The sequence below is a fragment of the Colletotrichum paranaense genome (assembly GCF_030867605.1).
Source record: "Colletotrichum paranaense strain IMI 384185 chromosome Unknown Scaffold_12.1, whole genome shotgun sequence".
NCBI lineage: Eukaryota > Fungi > Ascomycota > Sordariomycetes > Glomerellales > Glomerellaceae > Colletotrichum > Colletotrichum paranaense.
In genome coordinates this window covers 897,758-913,565 of record NW_026848970.1, presented here as the reverse complement: position 1 = coordinate 913,565, position 15,808 = coordinate 897,758, and the positions used below count along the sequence as shown (strand labels likewise).

At 53.4% G+C, this 15,808-nt stretch overlaps 6 protein-coding genes across 6 annotated transcripts; 3 read left to right on the top strand and 3 right to left on the bottom strand.

The window, feature by feature from the left end:
* Nucleotides 1-1,718: 1,718 nt before the first annotated feature.
* CPAR01_13222 (aldehyde dehydrogenase) lies at nt 1,719-3,583 on the top strand (the record flags this gene model as incomplete). The annotated part of the gene is made up of 7 exons (XM_060497476.1): nt 1,719-2,039; nt 2,106-2,338; nt 2,393-2,608; nt 2,661-2,721; nt 2,780-2,812; nt 2,925-3,228; nt 3,288-3,583. 7 exons carry the CDS (start codon nt 1,719-1,721, stop codon nt 3,581-3,583), a joined length of 1,464 nt encoding a protein of 487 aa, XP_060343869.1.
* A 901-nt stretch (nt 3,584-4,484) lies between these two features.
* Nucleotides 4,485-5,398, top strand: CPAR01_13221 (short-chain dehydrogenase; the record flags this gene model as incomplete). Its single annotated transcript, XM_060497475.1, has 2 exons — nt 4,485-4,977; nt 5,031-5,398. 2 exons carry the CDS (start codon nt 4,485-4,487, stop codon nt 5,396-5,398), a joined length of 861 nt encoding a protein of 286 aa, XP_060343868.1.
* Nucleotides 5,399-5,665: 267 nt separating this feature from the next.
* CPAR01_13220 (short chain dehydrogenase) lies at nt 5,666-6,524 on the bottom strand (the record flags this gene model as incomplete). Its single annotated transcript, XM_060497474.1, has 2 exons — nt 5,666-6,346; nt 6,414-6,524. The coding sequence occupies 2 exons, from the start codon at nt 6,522-6,524 to the stop codon at nt 5,666-5,668; spliced, it is 792 nt and encodes a 263-aa protein (XP_060343867.1).
* A 635-nt stretch (nt 6,525-7,159) lies between these two features.
* CPAR01_13219 (uncharacterized protein) lies at nt 7,160-7,411 on the bottom strand (the record flags this gene model as incomplete). The annotated part of the gene is made up of 1 exon (XM_060497473.1): nt 7,160-7,411. One exon carries the CDS (start codon nt 7,409-7,411, stop codon nt 7,160-7,162), a length of 252 nt encoding a protein of 83 aa, XP_060343866.1.
* Nucleotides 7,412-9,517: 2,106 nt separating this feature from the next.
* Nucleotides 9,518-13,608, top strand: CPAR01_13218 (uncharacterized protein; the record flags this gene model as incomplete). Its single annotated transcript, XM_060497472.1, has 2 exons — nt 9,518-9,731; nt 9,785-13,608. The coding sequence occupies 2 exons, from the start codon at nt 9,518-9,520 to the stop codon at nt 13,606-13,608; spliced, it is 4,038 nt and encodes a 1,345-aa protein (XP_060343865.1).
* A 255-nt stretch (nt 13,609-13,863) lies between these two features.
* On the bottom strand, nt 13,864-15,458 carry CPAR01_13217 (major facilitator superfamily transporter; the record flags this gene model as incomplete). Its single annotated transcript, XM_060497471.1, has 2 exons — nt 13,864-14,108; nt 14,162-15,458. 2 exons carry the CDS (start codon nt 15,456-15,458, stop codon nt 13,864-13,866), a joined length of 1,542 nt encoding a protein of 513 aa, XP_060343864.1.
* Between the last annotated feature and the right edge of the window lie 350 nt (nt 15,459-15,808).

The following is a 15,808-nucleotide window of genomic DNA, read 5'->3' as shown; positions in this document are numbered from 1 at the left end:
AGCAAGGCTCGGCAGATTCTAACTCAAGACATGGCTTGCGGCTGAGGTTCAGCTGACCGCCAGTCTGCTGAAAGTGAGACGTGAAGATGATTCCGGCGTCGTTCTACCTACAGTAGGCTTTGTGGCACCAAGGTTTTGAAAGACTTTTACAATTCCCGCTTCACGTAGAAGACAGCCACCATGTGGGTAACATCGTAATTCCAGTCAGACACTCGATACAGTGGTGTCTTCTTACAGCTTCTCGCTTAGAGCGGTAAGACTCACTTATCGGACACAATTTATCATTCAGCATTGGGGTCTAAGTACCTACTATTACCCGGGACAAGAGGCGTTCTAGCGTGTAAGCCATGTGATGAGACTAAGACAGGAAAGGCCATTTGCGAGATGAAGGCATTTACTCATTTCTGGCCTGGAAGAAGGTAGTGACAGGAGTTTTACAAAGCGCTCCAGACGTCAAGTTTCTGCACCACTTTCCACTCGCAGGGCATAGCGTGTCAACTTCAACTTTCGGATCCCATCGACCGGCTTCATAGCCGTCTGCCGTTAATCCAAGACTAGCAGGATCTATGCTCGTGGCTGAATCCATGTTGAATCAATGGGCGGCCAGCAGGTTTCAGTGACAGAAAATGTTAGCCGTCGATTCATCATACTTAAGACAGGTGTTAACGGATTCAGAACTTTCGATGTGGATAATTGTTCCGTGGATATCAGAGGATAGCGATCAGTGTATTTTCCCCAGGCGCTACGTGTTTCAGTACTCTGGCTCGGATTTAAGTTCTCCCACTTAATTGATTCTTACGGCATCGTGGGGCAATATCGACCTGTACGAGGAACAAGCCGCCTCATTCTTCATGTACTGTTCATTACCCACATCATGGAATAGTTGAAGCCGAGTTTCTTCATGCCCTCTCAATTGTCTCTCAAGATCAGTGAGATACCTAAACTAGATTTCCATATAGATCGATATATGTATAAAAAGTCCACCGTCATTTTCCAAGCTAATTGACCACAATGAAGCTTACGGATCGACTTTCGTTTACGCAATATCGAAAATGACATGTACCTATGTAACCTAGCGATAAAGCAGCATTGGCACAATGCCTGTGTTGACACCGTTAGATTTACTTGCCGGGCCGTCGGCGCTTACTTCGCCCGCGTTGTAGTAAGGTAGGCCCTAACATGACTTGCTTTCAGTCTTCCGTGAAAACAATCCTCCACCAATTCTACTATAGACGAGACGATGGATCCTTACTGTGGAAATTGCATGGCATTGTTGTCCTTATCGGGGGGAGGAGCCCGGCTCTTAATCTTTGGTAAGGCCGGCTGACGTGCTGTATCGCCTGCGTGACAACATGATTTCACTGAGACCGGTAATCTATTGCGGTACGATATGGCCGTTCTGACTCCAGCAAGATAATCTCGGACCGGAATTATTGACCCGACTGAGGCGGAGTCAGTCATAATCAATGTTACCCGAGCATCTCGAAAGGGTAGATGCACGACATGTCGGTGGTCGGTCCGGTCTTTGCAGTGTCCCTAGATGCGGGGTATTCGTGCTGCCAGCTGAGTAACCGAAATGTCTTAGATATCCGTTGAGTGATGCCCTCGTACCAATCTGTACATATCACGAGCCTGCCAGTAAAACCTCAACAATCTGTGCGGGGGATAATTTGTGTTTCTACAGTCGGTGATTTTCCAAGCTACAAGTACAACGCGTCATGTCCGCCATTACTAATAGCGACCGCTCTACGGAACTGAGTTTCAACGATCATTTTGTCCAAATTATCGACGGAAAAGCTTCTCCGACAGAGAAGAATCGTCATGGCATTAATCCGGCAAACCTGATTGCGAAAGCAGAGGTCCCTATCGCTACGCGCAAGGATCTTGATCTTGCCGTCGCTGCAGCAAAAGATGCCTTCAAAGCATGGTCGAAAGTTTCCTACGAAGACCGAAAGAGGGCAGTTTTGGCATATGCGGATGCTGTGGATAGCCACCGAACTCGGTTCAGAGACTTGCTGATCTCTGAACAAGGAAAGCCAGTATGAACCCCAAGCCGCATTCTTGTTTGTAGCATCAAATTGCCGAGCTACGCTTACACTTCCTAGATACCTCAAGCAGATGCTGAGACAGAGGCGGCGATCAGCTGGATCCGTGGCATGGCCGGAATCCAACTACCGGAGGATGTTGTAGAGGACACCGATCACCGGACCATTATCACTCGTTATGCTCCTCTGGGTGTAGTCGGCGCTATTGTTCCTTGGAACTTTCCCTTGCTTCTCGCGACGGGCAAAATCGCACCGGCCCTCCTGACTGGGAATGTGATCATTGTCAAACCATCGTAAGGATGTTGGCACAATGGGAACTTATGCTATGGATGCTAAGAAACTCGCAGACCATTCACCCCGTACTGTGGGCTGAAGTTAGTTGAACTAGCACAACAGTTCTTTCCGCCGGGTGTGGTTCAGTCTCTGAGCGGAGACGACGACCTTGGCCCTTGGTTGACAAGTCACCCCGGCATTGACAAGATCAGCTTCACTGGATCCACAGCCACAGGGAAATTGGTAATGCAGAGCGCAAGCAAGACATTGAAGAGAGTCACGCTGGAATTGTGAGTGTATCGGCATTGCTTATTACCTTATGGTAAAGACTGACGACAAAAGGGGAGGAAACGATCCTGCTATCGTGTTCCCGGATGTAGATGTTGACAAGGTCGCTGAGAAGGTGTGTATAATCCAGAGAGTTCGCAGCCTTGTACGACTGATTAAAGTACTTAATATAGGTGGCGTTTTTCGCATTTCTCAACTCCGGCCAGGTATGTGTTCTTAACCTATCATTCCTATATCCCAATACCTTGAGATAATGCTGTAGTTACCTTGAGATAATGATGTAGTTACACAGAACTATTCGCTTACACTTTACATCAGATCTGCCTGAATTTGAAACGTATTTACGTGCACGAGACCATCTTTGACCGCTTCAAGGAAGCCTTAGTGAAGCACGTCAAGGGGTACAACCTCGGTGATGGCTCACAACTTGGCGTCACTCATGGACCTCTGCAAAACTCGATGCAGTATGAACGAGTCAAGACATTCTTCTCGGACATCGAGTCTCAAGGATGGAAAGTTGCCGTAGGCGGCAACGTCGAGCAGTCTCAAGGCTACTTCATCACTCCTACGATCATCGATCGCCCTCCTGAGAAGTCGCGCCTGGTCGTCGAGGAGCCCTTTGGTAGGTTCCTCCAGCCCTTGCCAACCATAAGAGTCTTGGCTCTGATGCATTTTGAACAGGTCCCATTGTTCCTCTCCTTTCCTGGAGCAGCGAAGATGAGGTTGTTTCCCGCGCCAATGACACGTCGATGGGCCTTGGAGCATCCGTGTGGACAAACGATTTGGAGAAAGCTGCCAAGATTGCTAGGCAAATCCAAGCAGGCAATGTTTGGGTCAACACACACTTCGATCTCACACCTTTAGCTCCATTCGGAGGGCATAAGGAGAGTGGTATTGGAACTGAGTGGGGTGCAAATGGCCTAAAAGGGTTCTGTAATGTGCAAACCCTATTCCTCAACAAGCAGGTTGTTATTTGAGTAGTTTCAACATTGTCATTCATGCACTCCACCCTCACTTCAAAGACTGAAGTCTGTGATGGATCTCTGGTGGTTAGTCAATTGGTCACATATGTATTTCAATCTTGCTCTACACGATTAAAGCCAGCGGCGATCTTCAAGTATCTACCCCTCTTCACAATCATGTATACCGGTTAGACGTGAGTCCTTGACTGAGTGCGGCAAGAAGTCTGTTTGAATCATGAGCTCCCCGACATGCCTCTCCTCAATTGTAAGGATATTAGCCTGAAAGTAATATTGTTGAAAGGAGATAAGTGTTACGGCATTTTTGAACCCTTCAGTCCTTTCTTTCTGGTAACGACATGCAGCGTCAGTCATATGAGCGCTGGATATTGCAACTTGGATATTGTTCGATTAGCATGGGACGATCTACAATTATTAGGAGATAGACACATTATTTCACTTACCGGCAAGGTCCAATCAGCGCTACGAGACCGTCAAAAATATAATTTCTTCCCTTGCTCTGCGACACGGCGGCCGCCCCCAATGCACATCCCACAAAAACCCCTGTCACTGATCACTGAGAAATACCGCAAAGCACCAGGGCCCTCACCCAGCTTACGCTTTTTACTCGACGCGTCGCACTCTGGAACTAAAACAGAAAGTCCAAAGTGGCCGCTTTTCCGCTTCCCTAGCTTGAAAATGGGCCTGGCTACACCGCATACAGTCCAAATCCCGGTCTGAGTCCCATTCGGCCACCGACACGTCGCACGACATTACAGTTGCCTGGTTTTTGGGATGGGGTTGAAGAATGTCTGCGAGTGACTGGGTCTGGGGTGAATCAGCTATTAATATCGACAAGCTCCGCCAAGCCACGTGTGTGCAACTCCAACTCAACGACATCGCATTTGTATACACAAAAATGGCCGAATTCCTCATTGAAGACAAAGACTTGGTCGGGCTCAAGGGCAAGGTGGCCATCGTGACAGGAGGTTCATCAGGCATTGGCCTCGCTGCAGTCAACACGCTTCTTTCACAGGGTGCTTCGGTCATTAACGCAGATATTCAGCCGCCAGCGGAGCAACCCGAAAACTCTTACACGTTTGTGAAGGCCGATGTCACCGTCTGGGCTGAACAGATCGCACTCTTCAAGAAGGCAGAAGAGATCTATGGACGTATCGATCATGTCTTTGCGAACGCTGGCCTCGGTCCCAGCGCCAACTATCTGTCTACGGAAGTAGATGAGAATGGCGATTTGAAGGAACCCACTCACCAGCTTCTGGATGTCAGTCTCACAGGTGTAATGCACACGGCTACGATCGCGATATACTACATGCGGCAACAGGCCGAGGGTGGCAGCATTGTCATCAACGGTTCTACCACCGGTCTCCAACGGCTTCGTGCCGTGGACTACTGTAAGTTTGAGGCCTTTCCGTGGCTAGCCTTTCCAGCTAACAACACAACTCAGCCACGGCCAAGCATGCGGTCCTCGGTTTCGGACGTGGTCTGATCCCGCTCATCGCATCCGCCAATTTGCCCATCAGAGTCAACACCTTGGCGCCAACGTGGGCGGATAGCAGCGTACTGCCGGACTTGAAAGGCCTTATGGCCAAGATTGGAGTCGAAATCCAGACCGCAGAAGCGGTTGCCCGCGGCGCAGCGTATCTGATGGCCGATACATCCCGGAACGGGAATGTGATTCATGTGCAGCTTGGAAAGTACAAGGAGATTGACGAGGCCGTCCTGCTCCCGGCTTTTGAGTCTATTAAGGGTCCTGATTATCCTGGCGAGGACGAGGTTCTGCGCCGCCTGCAGGAACTCATGATGGCCGCGTGATTGTTTTGTTGTAAGCGTCAGTAAGGCCTGGGATTTGGGCACGGGCTGGAGTCAAATCTACGCAATTTTGAAAAAAAAAAAAACATCACAATCAGTCTGGAGTTTGACGGTAAACCAGAATTATCAGCGAACAGCCCAAACATCAAAGAAGGCTACGGCCCCTCGAACAATCGTAGTCAAGCTTATGAGACACGGAGACTCGTTTGATAAGATCTCGAAGTGACTCCTGAGCGGAATGGCAGCTGTATATTTCGGACTTAAGGTAGCCTATAACATTGAGAACCCCCCAGAAGCAGATATAGTCTGCCCAGTAACCCAATTCGCCTGTTCCTCCGCAAGCATAGCAACAACATACGCGACATCCTCCGGCTTGCCCATCCGATTCTCAAGAGGCGTCATGGCCACAATCATCTTGACGTGCTCCCCGTGAGCCTCCGACGCTCCTGAATCGCGCGACATATCCGTCTCCGTGACACCGGGTTCAACAGCGTTGACGGTATGTCCCGCCGGACCCAACTCCGCGGCCAGAGCACGCGTGAGACCCTCCAGTCCGGCTTTGGAGGCCAAGTAGAGACTCGCGGAGGCGTAGCCGCCCCGCGCTGCGACGGAGGTGATGTTGATGATGCGGCCTGGACGGCGGAGGTGCGGTATGACGGCTTGAGACATGAAAAAGGGCCCTTTGAGGTTGACGTCGATGCTCTCCTGGAAGTTTGCTGGTGTAACATCTGACACGGGGAGTTTGGACGTTATACCGGCGTTGTTCACGAGGATGTCGATGTGTTCTCCAAACGCTTTGACAGTGGCCTCGATGACCCGCACGGGAGAGTCGGGCGAGGACACGTCGGCTCGCACTGCGACGGCATCCGCCCCATTGCCCAAGGCTTTGACGCTGTTTACTACATCTTGCGCAACACTAACGCTGTTCTCTGAAACAAAAGTGATAACGACCTAGGGGTTCCTGTCAGAAGTCCAGGCTCATCAATGATCGGAAAACTCGACTAAGGTCTGAACTGACGTTTGCGCCTCTCTTGGCTAGTTCGACAGCAATGGCGGCACCAATTCCTCTGGAGCCGCCAGTCACGATAGCGACTTTGCCGTGTAGAGACTGAGCTTGCGTAGAGGCCATTTTTTTTTTTTTTTGCAGATCTTCACTGGATTGATGGAGTATCAGACCACGACGCTAGGACTGCAACAAACGTGGTGGGAACTGGGAAACGTTCTGAAGATAAAGCGGGGTCCAACCGATCCAAGACTTTTTTTAACTTTGAATTCTTTCCAATAGCAGTTAGGCATCTAGCAAGATCCGGAGGAAAATAACGGGTCTTGTAACACGGCTTTCGGGTGGGATGTCAAGAGTGAAGCTCCTCGATTCGCACGACTCGAACTCGCCTGTCAACAAACACTAGCTCTGTGCTCCCGGTCCCCGAGACTCCTAGATAGGTAGAATGCCTGCTCGCTCAGAGGTAAGGCAACCTATCACAAGGGACATTGCACTTCACTTAGGTACGATGGCAGTCAGAAGTGTCAGAAGTATGCTTTTATTTGTTCGAGTGCGCCATCTTCATGATAAGATGCGAAGTCCAATTCAGGCTGGCCTTTCTTACTTGCGATCTTGATGCAGCGGGTGCCCCAGTTCGCGGCCGACCCCTTTCCTCGCCAATGCTTGTGCTAAACCAACAACGCCATCAACTATGCCGAAAACAATCTATTCCTCCCTCATCGCTTGAGAATGATCAAAGAAACGAACTTGGTCCAGAGAATTTAGACGCAAGCGACAGTCTGCGTGCAGCTGTTGCCGCGCTGAAGGCCCTTGCAGGCCTCCTCGTTGGCTTTGGTAGCCTTGGCGTCAAAGGTGTCCGTTTTGCCCTTCTGGCAGACGTTGGTGTTGCCCGTGCAGAAGAGGTTGGTGCCCTGCTGGCAAACGGACAGGTAGTTTGCGGTCTCGTAGGTGGCCTGAGCGGAGGCGCCAGCGACCATGATGCTGGCGAGGACGGCGAAGGTAGGGAACTGCATTTTGGCTGTTGTTTGTGGTGGTGATTGTTTGAGATCGAAAGGGCGGCAAGTTGATATTTGGCAGTGAGTTATAGCGAGAGAGACAGTTGTGTGAGTGAGTGATGTTGAGATGAGGGAGAAATATCACGCCATTGAAGGGTTCACCCAATTACTTATATAGAATTTTCTCTCGTCGATTCACGGAGAGCAACTGCCGTCCAAGCCTTTGATAGAGCATCATAATCTCGCTGACTCGAGCCGATGTCTCGAGGCCATCCTAAGCGAAGCGATGCAACTCGAGAGCTTCCGAGTGGGATGGGTAGTCGGTGTCGCCGTGGAACCGTGGGCTTGGTGCGTAGTGCCGCCCAACCGAGAACCTTAAAAAGACCCGTGTGCTGAGACGAACACTTTCGGGCTTCTGTGGCGTGGCTTTGCTCTCATGCGTTCCATTTATATTAACAGTGACGTTTCAACTTGAACGCGTGGTGTCTCGCAGCCCTGATTAGTAGCCAAGTCTGTATAGCATTCCCTTGAGAAACAGTTGCCGGACAAAGCAATCGGACGGACAATGGCAACATAATTATATTGCAAAGCGGAGCGCTGTTGGACGTTGGCTCACTAGGCGCGCTTTGCCTGGGTAGCTCGTTGGTGGAAAGTGAAAGTAGCCAAGGCTTTCCCCAGATTCAATTGCGGATACTGGGCTCCGGAAATGTCATGCCGCTTTCAGGTGTTTGGGTTTATGGACCACGAGGCGCGCGCGTTGAGCAAGATTAGCAAGTCTTGCTAAGTCTTTGATAAGTCTCAAGGTTCGCGTATGACCTTAGTGATGTCTAGCGATCCTCAACCAGTGAGCTCAGTGTGTAGGCCTCCAGGCTCTCTTCACGTCAGCCCACAACGCGCCGAGTCAGTCGCAAAAAAATCGGAAGATTCAACGTGCATATTTTGAGTCGACTGCTAACAACACTTTGTTGCCAGTTGATTCGCCGGAAACGAGAATCGATTGTTATGATGAGGTGAGGTAGATGGCAGAAGACAGATCCCATCGTAGCCAGTGATTCTGTTGACCCAAGCGATGTTGCAAACGCACATTGCCGAGTTTAGTGGAAATGTTCGAAGTTGTTGAGTTCCAGTCCAGTGCACACAGTATTGCTGCCACAAAAACCCATCTCATGGACACAATGGCGTCTGAGCTGCTCTCAGCTGACAAACTCATCGAAGGGAGAGCCCAACAGTGATAAAGACCGGCGCAGAATTGTGTGCCACGAGAGTGCCTAACAAGGTTGTCTGCCCGAGACTGCCAAGTTTCTTGAGTGATCAGCGTGTCTTTTGGCCTTCGACTCAGTCTCCCACGTTATTCCGTCCGAACTGAACGATACTTGCCACGCGATCTCCAAAACTTAGCTCAAGCATTCTGCTCGTCGCAAACATAATAGGAAAGCTCCGGTTGACAGACGTCGGCGTACCCTGGTTCCGGCCTCGGAAGCCGGACACCGCGGTGCTCACGTAACTTATGAGAGGGGTCATGATCGACCCGTCCCCCGGGGCAAACATCCGGGGATGACTTAAGGTGCGCATTCTGTGGGATCAATGGCGCAATCGTATGTAAACTCGTTCCCGCCAAATAAACCTCGTGAAATGTAGACACAATACCGAACCCATTTAGCCGATTTCACTTGACGGGCGATAAGCATGAGCTGGCGAAGTAGGAGTCTTTGTCGGAGACGACCCGACGCTGGGTCTGCAGAAAGCGGATGGCGTCCGGTCGCACGTAATTGTGGCGCCCGACACGCCCGACCAGCAGACGCTTGTTTATTTTGTGAATAGTCTGAGGAGGGGCGGAATCGGCGGACCCTCCCACCAGGCACTCGGTATCAATTGCCGCAAGGAACGGCAAGACTAATGATACTTCTCACGACATTCTCTTATACATGCTGATGAGTTCTACTCATATCCGCTCATAAACCACGTTCTTGAAGGCTGGAATTAAGCGAGTTCTTGTGCACTTCAGCTCACTCTCAATTATGAGCACTCACTGAAAAATTATCTTGAATCCCTAAGTCCTGACTCACGGCCAAAACTCATCTGAGAATCAACACCACGAGGAACTGCCAATCTCTCCTGAGCATCATGACCGCCGACATCAGAGTCTCAATCGACCGCGGCGGCACATTCTGCGACGTCATCGCCGAAATTGACGACCGTGAAATTCTCATCTTCAAGCTCCTCTCCGAAGACCCGGCAAACTACCCTGACGCCCCAACAGAAGCCATCAGGCGCGTCCTCGAATTCGTGGAGGGGAAGCCCATCCCCATCGGCCAAAAACTCGATGGGTCGCGCATCGGTGCATACTCATTTAATCAACTCTCTTCGATCTTGTTTCTAACACTTTCCTAGCATCATGCCGCATCGGCACCACAGTTGCGACAAACGCCCTCTTAGAACACAAGGGCGAGCGCTTCGCCTTCCTCACCACCAAAGGCTTCAAAGATGTCTGCGTCATCGGCGATCAGTCCCGTCCGAAACTCTTTGATCTCAACATTCGCAAGCCCACGGCTTTACACTCGACCGTCGTTGAGATCGATGAGCGCATCGTGCCGGCAGACTACGATCTCAATCCAACGCCACTAGACAAGGAAGCCGCTCTCAAGTCCGCCTCAGTATCATCACCAACCTCATCCTCATCAACTACTCCCCGAGAAGGAGACCTCGTCAGTACACCAAACGGCGATCTAATGCGCATCCTCCGCCGCCCAAACCCAGATCTCATCCGCTCCCAACTCCGCGCCCTCAAAGATGCAGGCTACACCTCCGTCGCAATCTCCTTCATGCACGCCTACCTCTATCCCGCCCACGAAGACCTCGTCGCCTCCCTCGCCCGCTCTCCCGAGTTCGCCTTCTCTTACGTGACAACCTCGTCATCAACCTCTCCCACCATCAAATTTCTCAACCGCAGCACCTCAACATGCTCAGAAGCCTACCTCTACCCCGTCATCCAGCGCTATGTCGCCTCCTTCCACACAGGCTTCCTCCCCGACGCCCCGCCACGCCGCGTAGACTTTATGTGCTCCGACGGCGGCCTAAAAGCAGCCTCCCGCTTCCGCGGCAATGAGGCACTCCTGAGCGGTCCCGCAGGCGGCGTCGTCGGCATCGCGAGGTCCTGCTATGACCCTCAGGACGACACGCCCGTCATCGGCCTCGATATGGGTGGTACCAGCACCGACGTCTCGCGGTACGATGGGAAGTACGACTACCTTACCGAAACCTCCATCGCTGGCCGCACAATCACCACGCCCATGCTCAACATCGCGACCGTAGCAGCTGGCGGCGGCTCGATCCTCTTTGCGCGCAACGGTCTCTTAGCTGTAGGACCTGAGAGCGCCGGCGCGCACCCGGGACCGGCATGTTACCGCAAGAACGGGCCTTTGACCGTCACTGACGCGAATCTCCTCCTTGGGCGTCTTGTTCCGTCTTCCTTCCCTTCCATCTTTGGACCGTCCGCCTCTGAGCCGCTCGATACCGCCGTGGTCGAAGAGAAGTTCAAACAAATTACGGAAGAGTTCAACAACCAGACGAACCAGACTCTCCAGCCACACGACGTAGCCCTAGGCTTCCTAGACGTCGCAAACGAAACAATGGCCCGTCCCATCCGCAACGCAACAGAAGCCCGCGGCTTCGCCCCCGAGAACCACAACCTCGTCTCCTTTGGCGGCGCAGGCGGGCAGCACGCCTGCGAGATTGCCGATAAACTCGGCATCCGCCGCATCTTGATCCACAAGTTCTCCTCTCTGCTTTCGGCATACGGCATCGCGCAGGCAGAGCTACAGAGCGAGACCCTCGAGCCGTACGGCGCGAAATTTAAACACAGCGATAGCGCCGTACAAGGAACAGTAGCATCCCACGTCGCTGACCGTCTAGCTGCGCTGAAGGAAAAGGTGACGCAAGATTTAGTATCCCAGGGTGCGGATGAGACTTCTCTGGTCTTTGACGAGAGTCTTGTGCTGCGGTACTTTGGCACCGATACCAACCTAACAATCTCCCGCCCCGAGAATGGTGACTATGCAGGGAGCTTCAAAGCCACGCACCTCCGCGAGTTTGCCTTCTCGATGGACCGGGACATCGTCATTGAGTCGATCAAGGTCCGCGGGACAGGCAGCGCGGCCGGGAGCGCGTTCGGGATGCGGGAGACGTCTGCGACTCAGGAGCTCGCGGATAGGAGGAGCGGTGCTAGCGGTGGTGTAGCTGCCGCTCCAGAGCCGCGCATGAAGCAGAGGGTTTACATCAACGGCGGGTGGCGCGAGACGGGCGTGTATCGTCTGGATGAAGTTCCCAAAGGCGTCGTAATCGAGGGACCAGCTCTGCTCATCGACCAGACGCAGACAATCTTTGTATCGCCGACGTTCAGCGCGTACATCCTCTCCTCCCATGTCCTCCTCGAGAAGCAAACTTCCACGACAGCTTCATCAACATCGCCGCTCTCTACCTCCACAACACCAACACCGGCACCCCAGATCGCGGCACCAGAAACCACAGACCCAATCCTCCTCTCCATCTTCGCCCACCGCTTCATGGCCATCGCAGAACAAATGGGCACCACCCTCCAACGCACCGCAATCTCCACCTCGATCAAAGAACGCCTCGACTTCTCCTGCGCAATCTTCTCCCCCGAAGGCAAACTCGTCGCCAACGCGCCCCATATCCCCATCCACCTCGGCTCCATGCAATTCGCCATCCAGGAACAACACCGCCACTGGAAAGGCCGCCTCCAGCCCGGTGACGTCCTCCTCACGAACCACCCGCAATGGGGCGGCACACATCTCCCGGATCTGACCGTCGTTACCCCCGTCTTCGTCGACACCGGTTCACCCTCCACCGACAAGCCAGACAACGGCGGAACATCCACCCAAGAAATCGCCTTCTACGTCGCCTCCCGCGGCCACCACACAGACATAGGCGGCAAAGGCATAACCTCAATGATGCCTGAGTCCCGCCAACTCTGGGAAGAAGGCCTCAACGTACCCACCCTCAAAATCGTCTCCCGCGGCCACTTCCTCGAGTCCGACGTCATCGCCGCCTTCGAGAAAGCAGGTTCTCTCCCAGGCTGCTCCACCTCCCGCCGTCTCGCCGACAACATCTCGGACCTGAAGGCCCAGACATCCGCGAACCAACGCGGCATCCTCCTCCTCCGGAAACTCTGCGCCGAGCAAGGCGAGGGGAGGCAGGGCGTCGCTGTGGTGCACAAGTACATGTCCGCCATCCAAGCCAACGCAGAAACCGCCGTCAGAACCTACTTCAAATCCCTAGCCGCCTCCCACCCGAACGGTCTCTCCGCGACAGACCACCTGGACGACAGCACACCCCTCCACGTGAACATCACAATCGCCCCCGAAACCGGCACCGCAACCTACGACTTCTCCCTCTCGGGCCCCCAAATCTGGGGAAACTACAACTGCCCCGTCTCCATCACCCACTCCGCCATAATCTACACCATCCGAAGCCTAGTCGGCCTCGACATTCCCCTAAACCAAGGCTGCCTGAACCCTGTAGACATCATCCTCCCACCGCAAGGTTCCGTCCTGAACCCCGGCCCCGGCGTCGCCATCTGCGGCAGTACACTCGCCTCGCAGCGTGTCATCGACGTCATCCTCCGCGCGTTCGGGACACACGGCGCGAGCCAGGGCTGCGCAAACAGTTTCGGCTGGGGCATGGGCGGGCGGGACCCGGAGACCGGAGTTGTCGTCAAGGGGTGGAATTACGGGGAGAGTATCGGCGGCGGGGTGGGTGCGGGGGCAGGGTACGACGGTGAGCACTCGACGCACGTGCATTCTACGAATACGCGGCAGACAGACGCGGAGGTCGTTGAGAAGCGGACAGCTGTGCTTGTCAAGTCCTACGGTATTCGCAGAGGTAGCGGTGGTGTTGGGAAGCATCGTGGAGGTGATGGAATCACCCGCGAGATCCAGGCGCGTATTCCGCTCAAGTTTAGTATTCTTTCAGATCGGAGGGTGTATAGACCCTGGGGTATGGCTGGCGGCGGGCCGGGACAAAAGGGGGAGAACTATGCGTTCTTGTTCAATGAGGAGGGAGGGATGGAGAAGATTAATCTTGGCGGGAAGGCGATTATCAACCTGAAGGAAGGCGAGTATATCCAGGTCAATACGCCGGGTGGCGGAGGGTATGGCGGCGAGGAGGTGGAGGATAGACATCGGGGGTATGTATGAGACGAACGCTGCATCACGATATACAAAAGACATAGATCAGTAAAGCTTGCAGCAGATTACCACCAACATGCAATTATGACTGGATGTGACTTGATAAAGCCTTGTCATTACATATAAACGGACCTGATCCAACATTACAACATCCAATGCGTATAGCACATCATGGTATCTTCATCCCTCGTCAACGTAAAATACCCAGCAACTCCCGTGAGTATCATGCAGGCATCGCCCCCAGTTTCGCTTCAGCACGACAGCTTACGCGACCTCCTTCTCCAACTTGGTGTCGACCGTACCCGGGGCAGCAACGTCCGCAATAGTCTCGTCAGAGAACTTGAGATCCTCCTCGACGGTGACAGTGTCCTTGATCTTCAAGAAGATGATGGGCGCACCAATAACGAGGGCACCAGCAAGGCAACCCCAGGTAGCGCCGAAGATGGTGTTGTACTCGGTTTGGACACCATCGAGACGCCAGAAGACGGCAGCGCCGGCGGATTGAATACCTGTACCATGTCAGTATGAACGCGTTAAAACAGTCGAGGAACGCGTGACTTACCCTTGTAGAAGCCAGCCAGGTTGGCAGCCTTGCGAGAAGAGTTGGAAAGGGCACCCATGTACCAGTAGATGCTCGTCTGCCAGCAGGCATCGAAGAATCCGTAAAACATGTACAAGAACATGGGGCCAATGTAGGCCTCGCCGCCGTCGGTCCAGTCAATGGTGGGGTAGTCCAAGTTGCCCTCAATCTCGCCGCGAGGAGCTTGCTTCTTCTGCCATGCGTAACCACCGCCCCAGATGGCCATGGTCAAGACAAAAAGCGTAATGTAGGAGGCCTTTGCGCGCACACTACGGCGGACCTTGGGGAAGTCGAGGGCGTAGCCAAAGATGAGAGCACCGATAATCTGGGAAGACCAGTACAACAGGTTGTTGAGCGAGCGGGTGCGGGTGTTGAAGTGAGGGGCGTTCATGTCGTTGGTTTGGTAAGTGTAGAAGACGTTGGAAGTGAAGAACATGGGGAACAGAAGGATGATCCACGGGTCTTGGGCCAGAGTCTCCCACAAGCCCTTGAACTCAGACTGCCAAGAAGGGTTCTTCATAACAATGACCTTAGAGCCGTCCTCACGAATGATCTTGGGCACATCGCACATGAAGAGAGCAAGAATGGCACCGAGCAGCATGAGAACAATGAAGGCAGCGTAGGTACCATCAGTAACAGTGCTTCGCGATGTTGTGTTGATGTTCTGGCCGAGGGGGATAAGAGCACCGATGACAGCGCCGAGGTTGAAGATCATCCAGAACCAGGAGATGTAGCGTCCCTTTTCCTTTTCAGAGGGGTAGGACATCATGATGGCACCCTGGCCAGTCCACAAGAGACCAGCGCACACACCGAGGAAGGCACCGGCGAAAATGACGAAGCCTTCGTTCTGGTTGTGAGAGTAGGACAGGAACGAAGCGGCGTAGATGCAGTAACCCAGACCGCCCAAGCTAAGTGTCAGACGGAGACCGAGACGGTTGGCAAAGGTACCGGCGAAGAAGGCGGCGACGGCAAAGGTGGAGTACAAGGCCGTGTTGGCATCGTTGGAGGCCTTTGTGGAAACCTGACCACCGCCACCGAGACCACCGAGAGCATTGAACATTCCGGGGCAGAGGAAGCAGACGAAGGAGACCATGAAGAGCTGGATGCGGGGCGAAGCGTACCAGAGCTCCTTGCCAGCAATACGGAAGCCACGATACATGAAGCCGGCAGGACGGGGAACGGGGCCGTCAACAGCGGTTGTTGTCGGGGCGGCGGTGGCGGGCTCGACATCGGCCGCAGCCGCGGGCTCAGAAGCGTGTTTCTCGTCGACAGAAGACATCTTGGCGGTGGTGTGGAGTTGAAGAGGTGGAGAGGTTCTGAGGACAGACGTTGAGGTTGACGGAGCGGCGTTGCGCCTTGGCGGGACGGGAGGGATTGGGGCCGGTGGTGTGTGGCTGCCGCTTGGTGCTTCTCTCTCTCAAAGTGTCGCAGACTGGAAACTCAATCGTGCCAGACGATGGGTGATGGTGGCCCAAAGTAGCGCAGGCGCAAGGCTCGGTTCGATGAGTTTTGGTCTGGAGAGACTGGACTGAAAGAATGAGACGGGCGAGCAAAGACTAGAAGAAGGGTCCTGGGGGAGGTGTGCAGCTTCTTTATGGGACGGTTTATCGGGCTGCAGGTTGCAGTTGC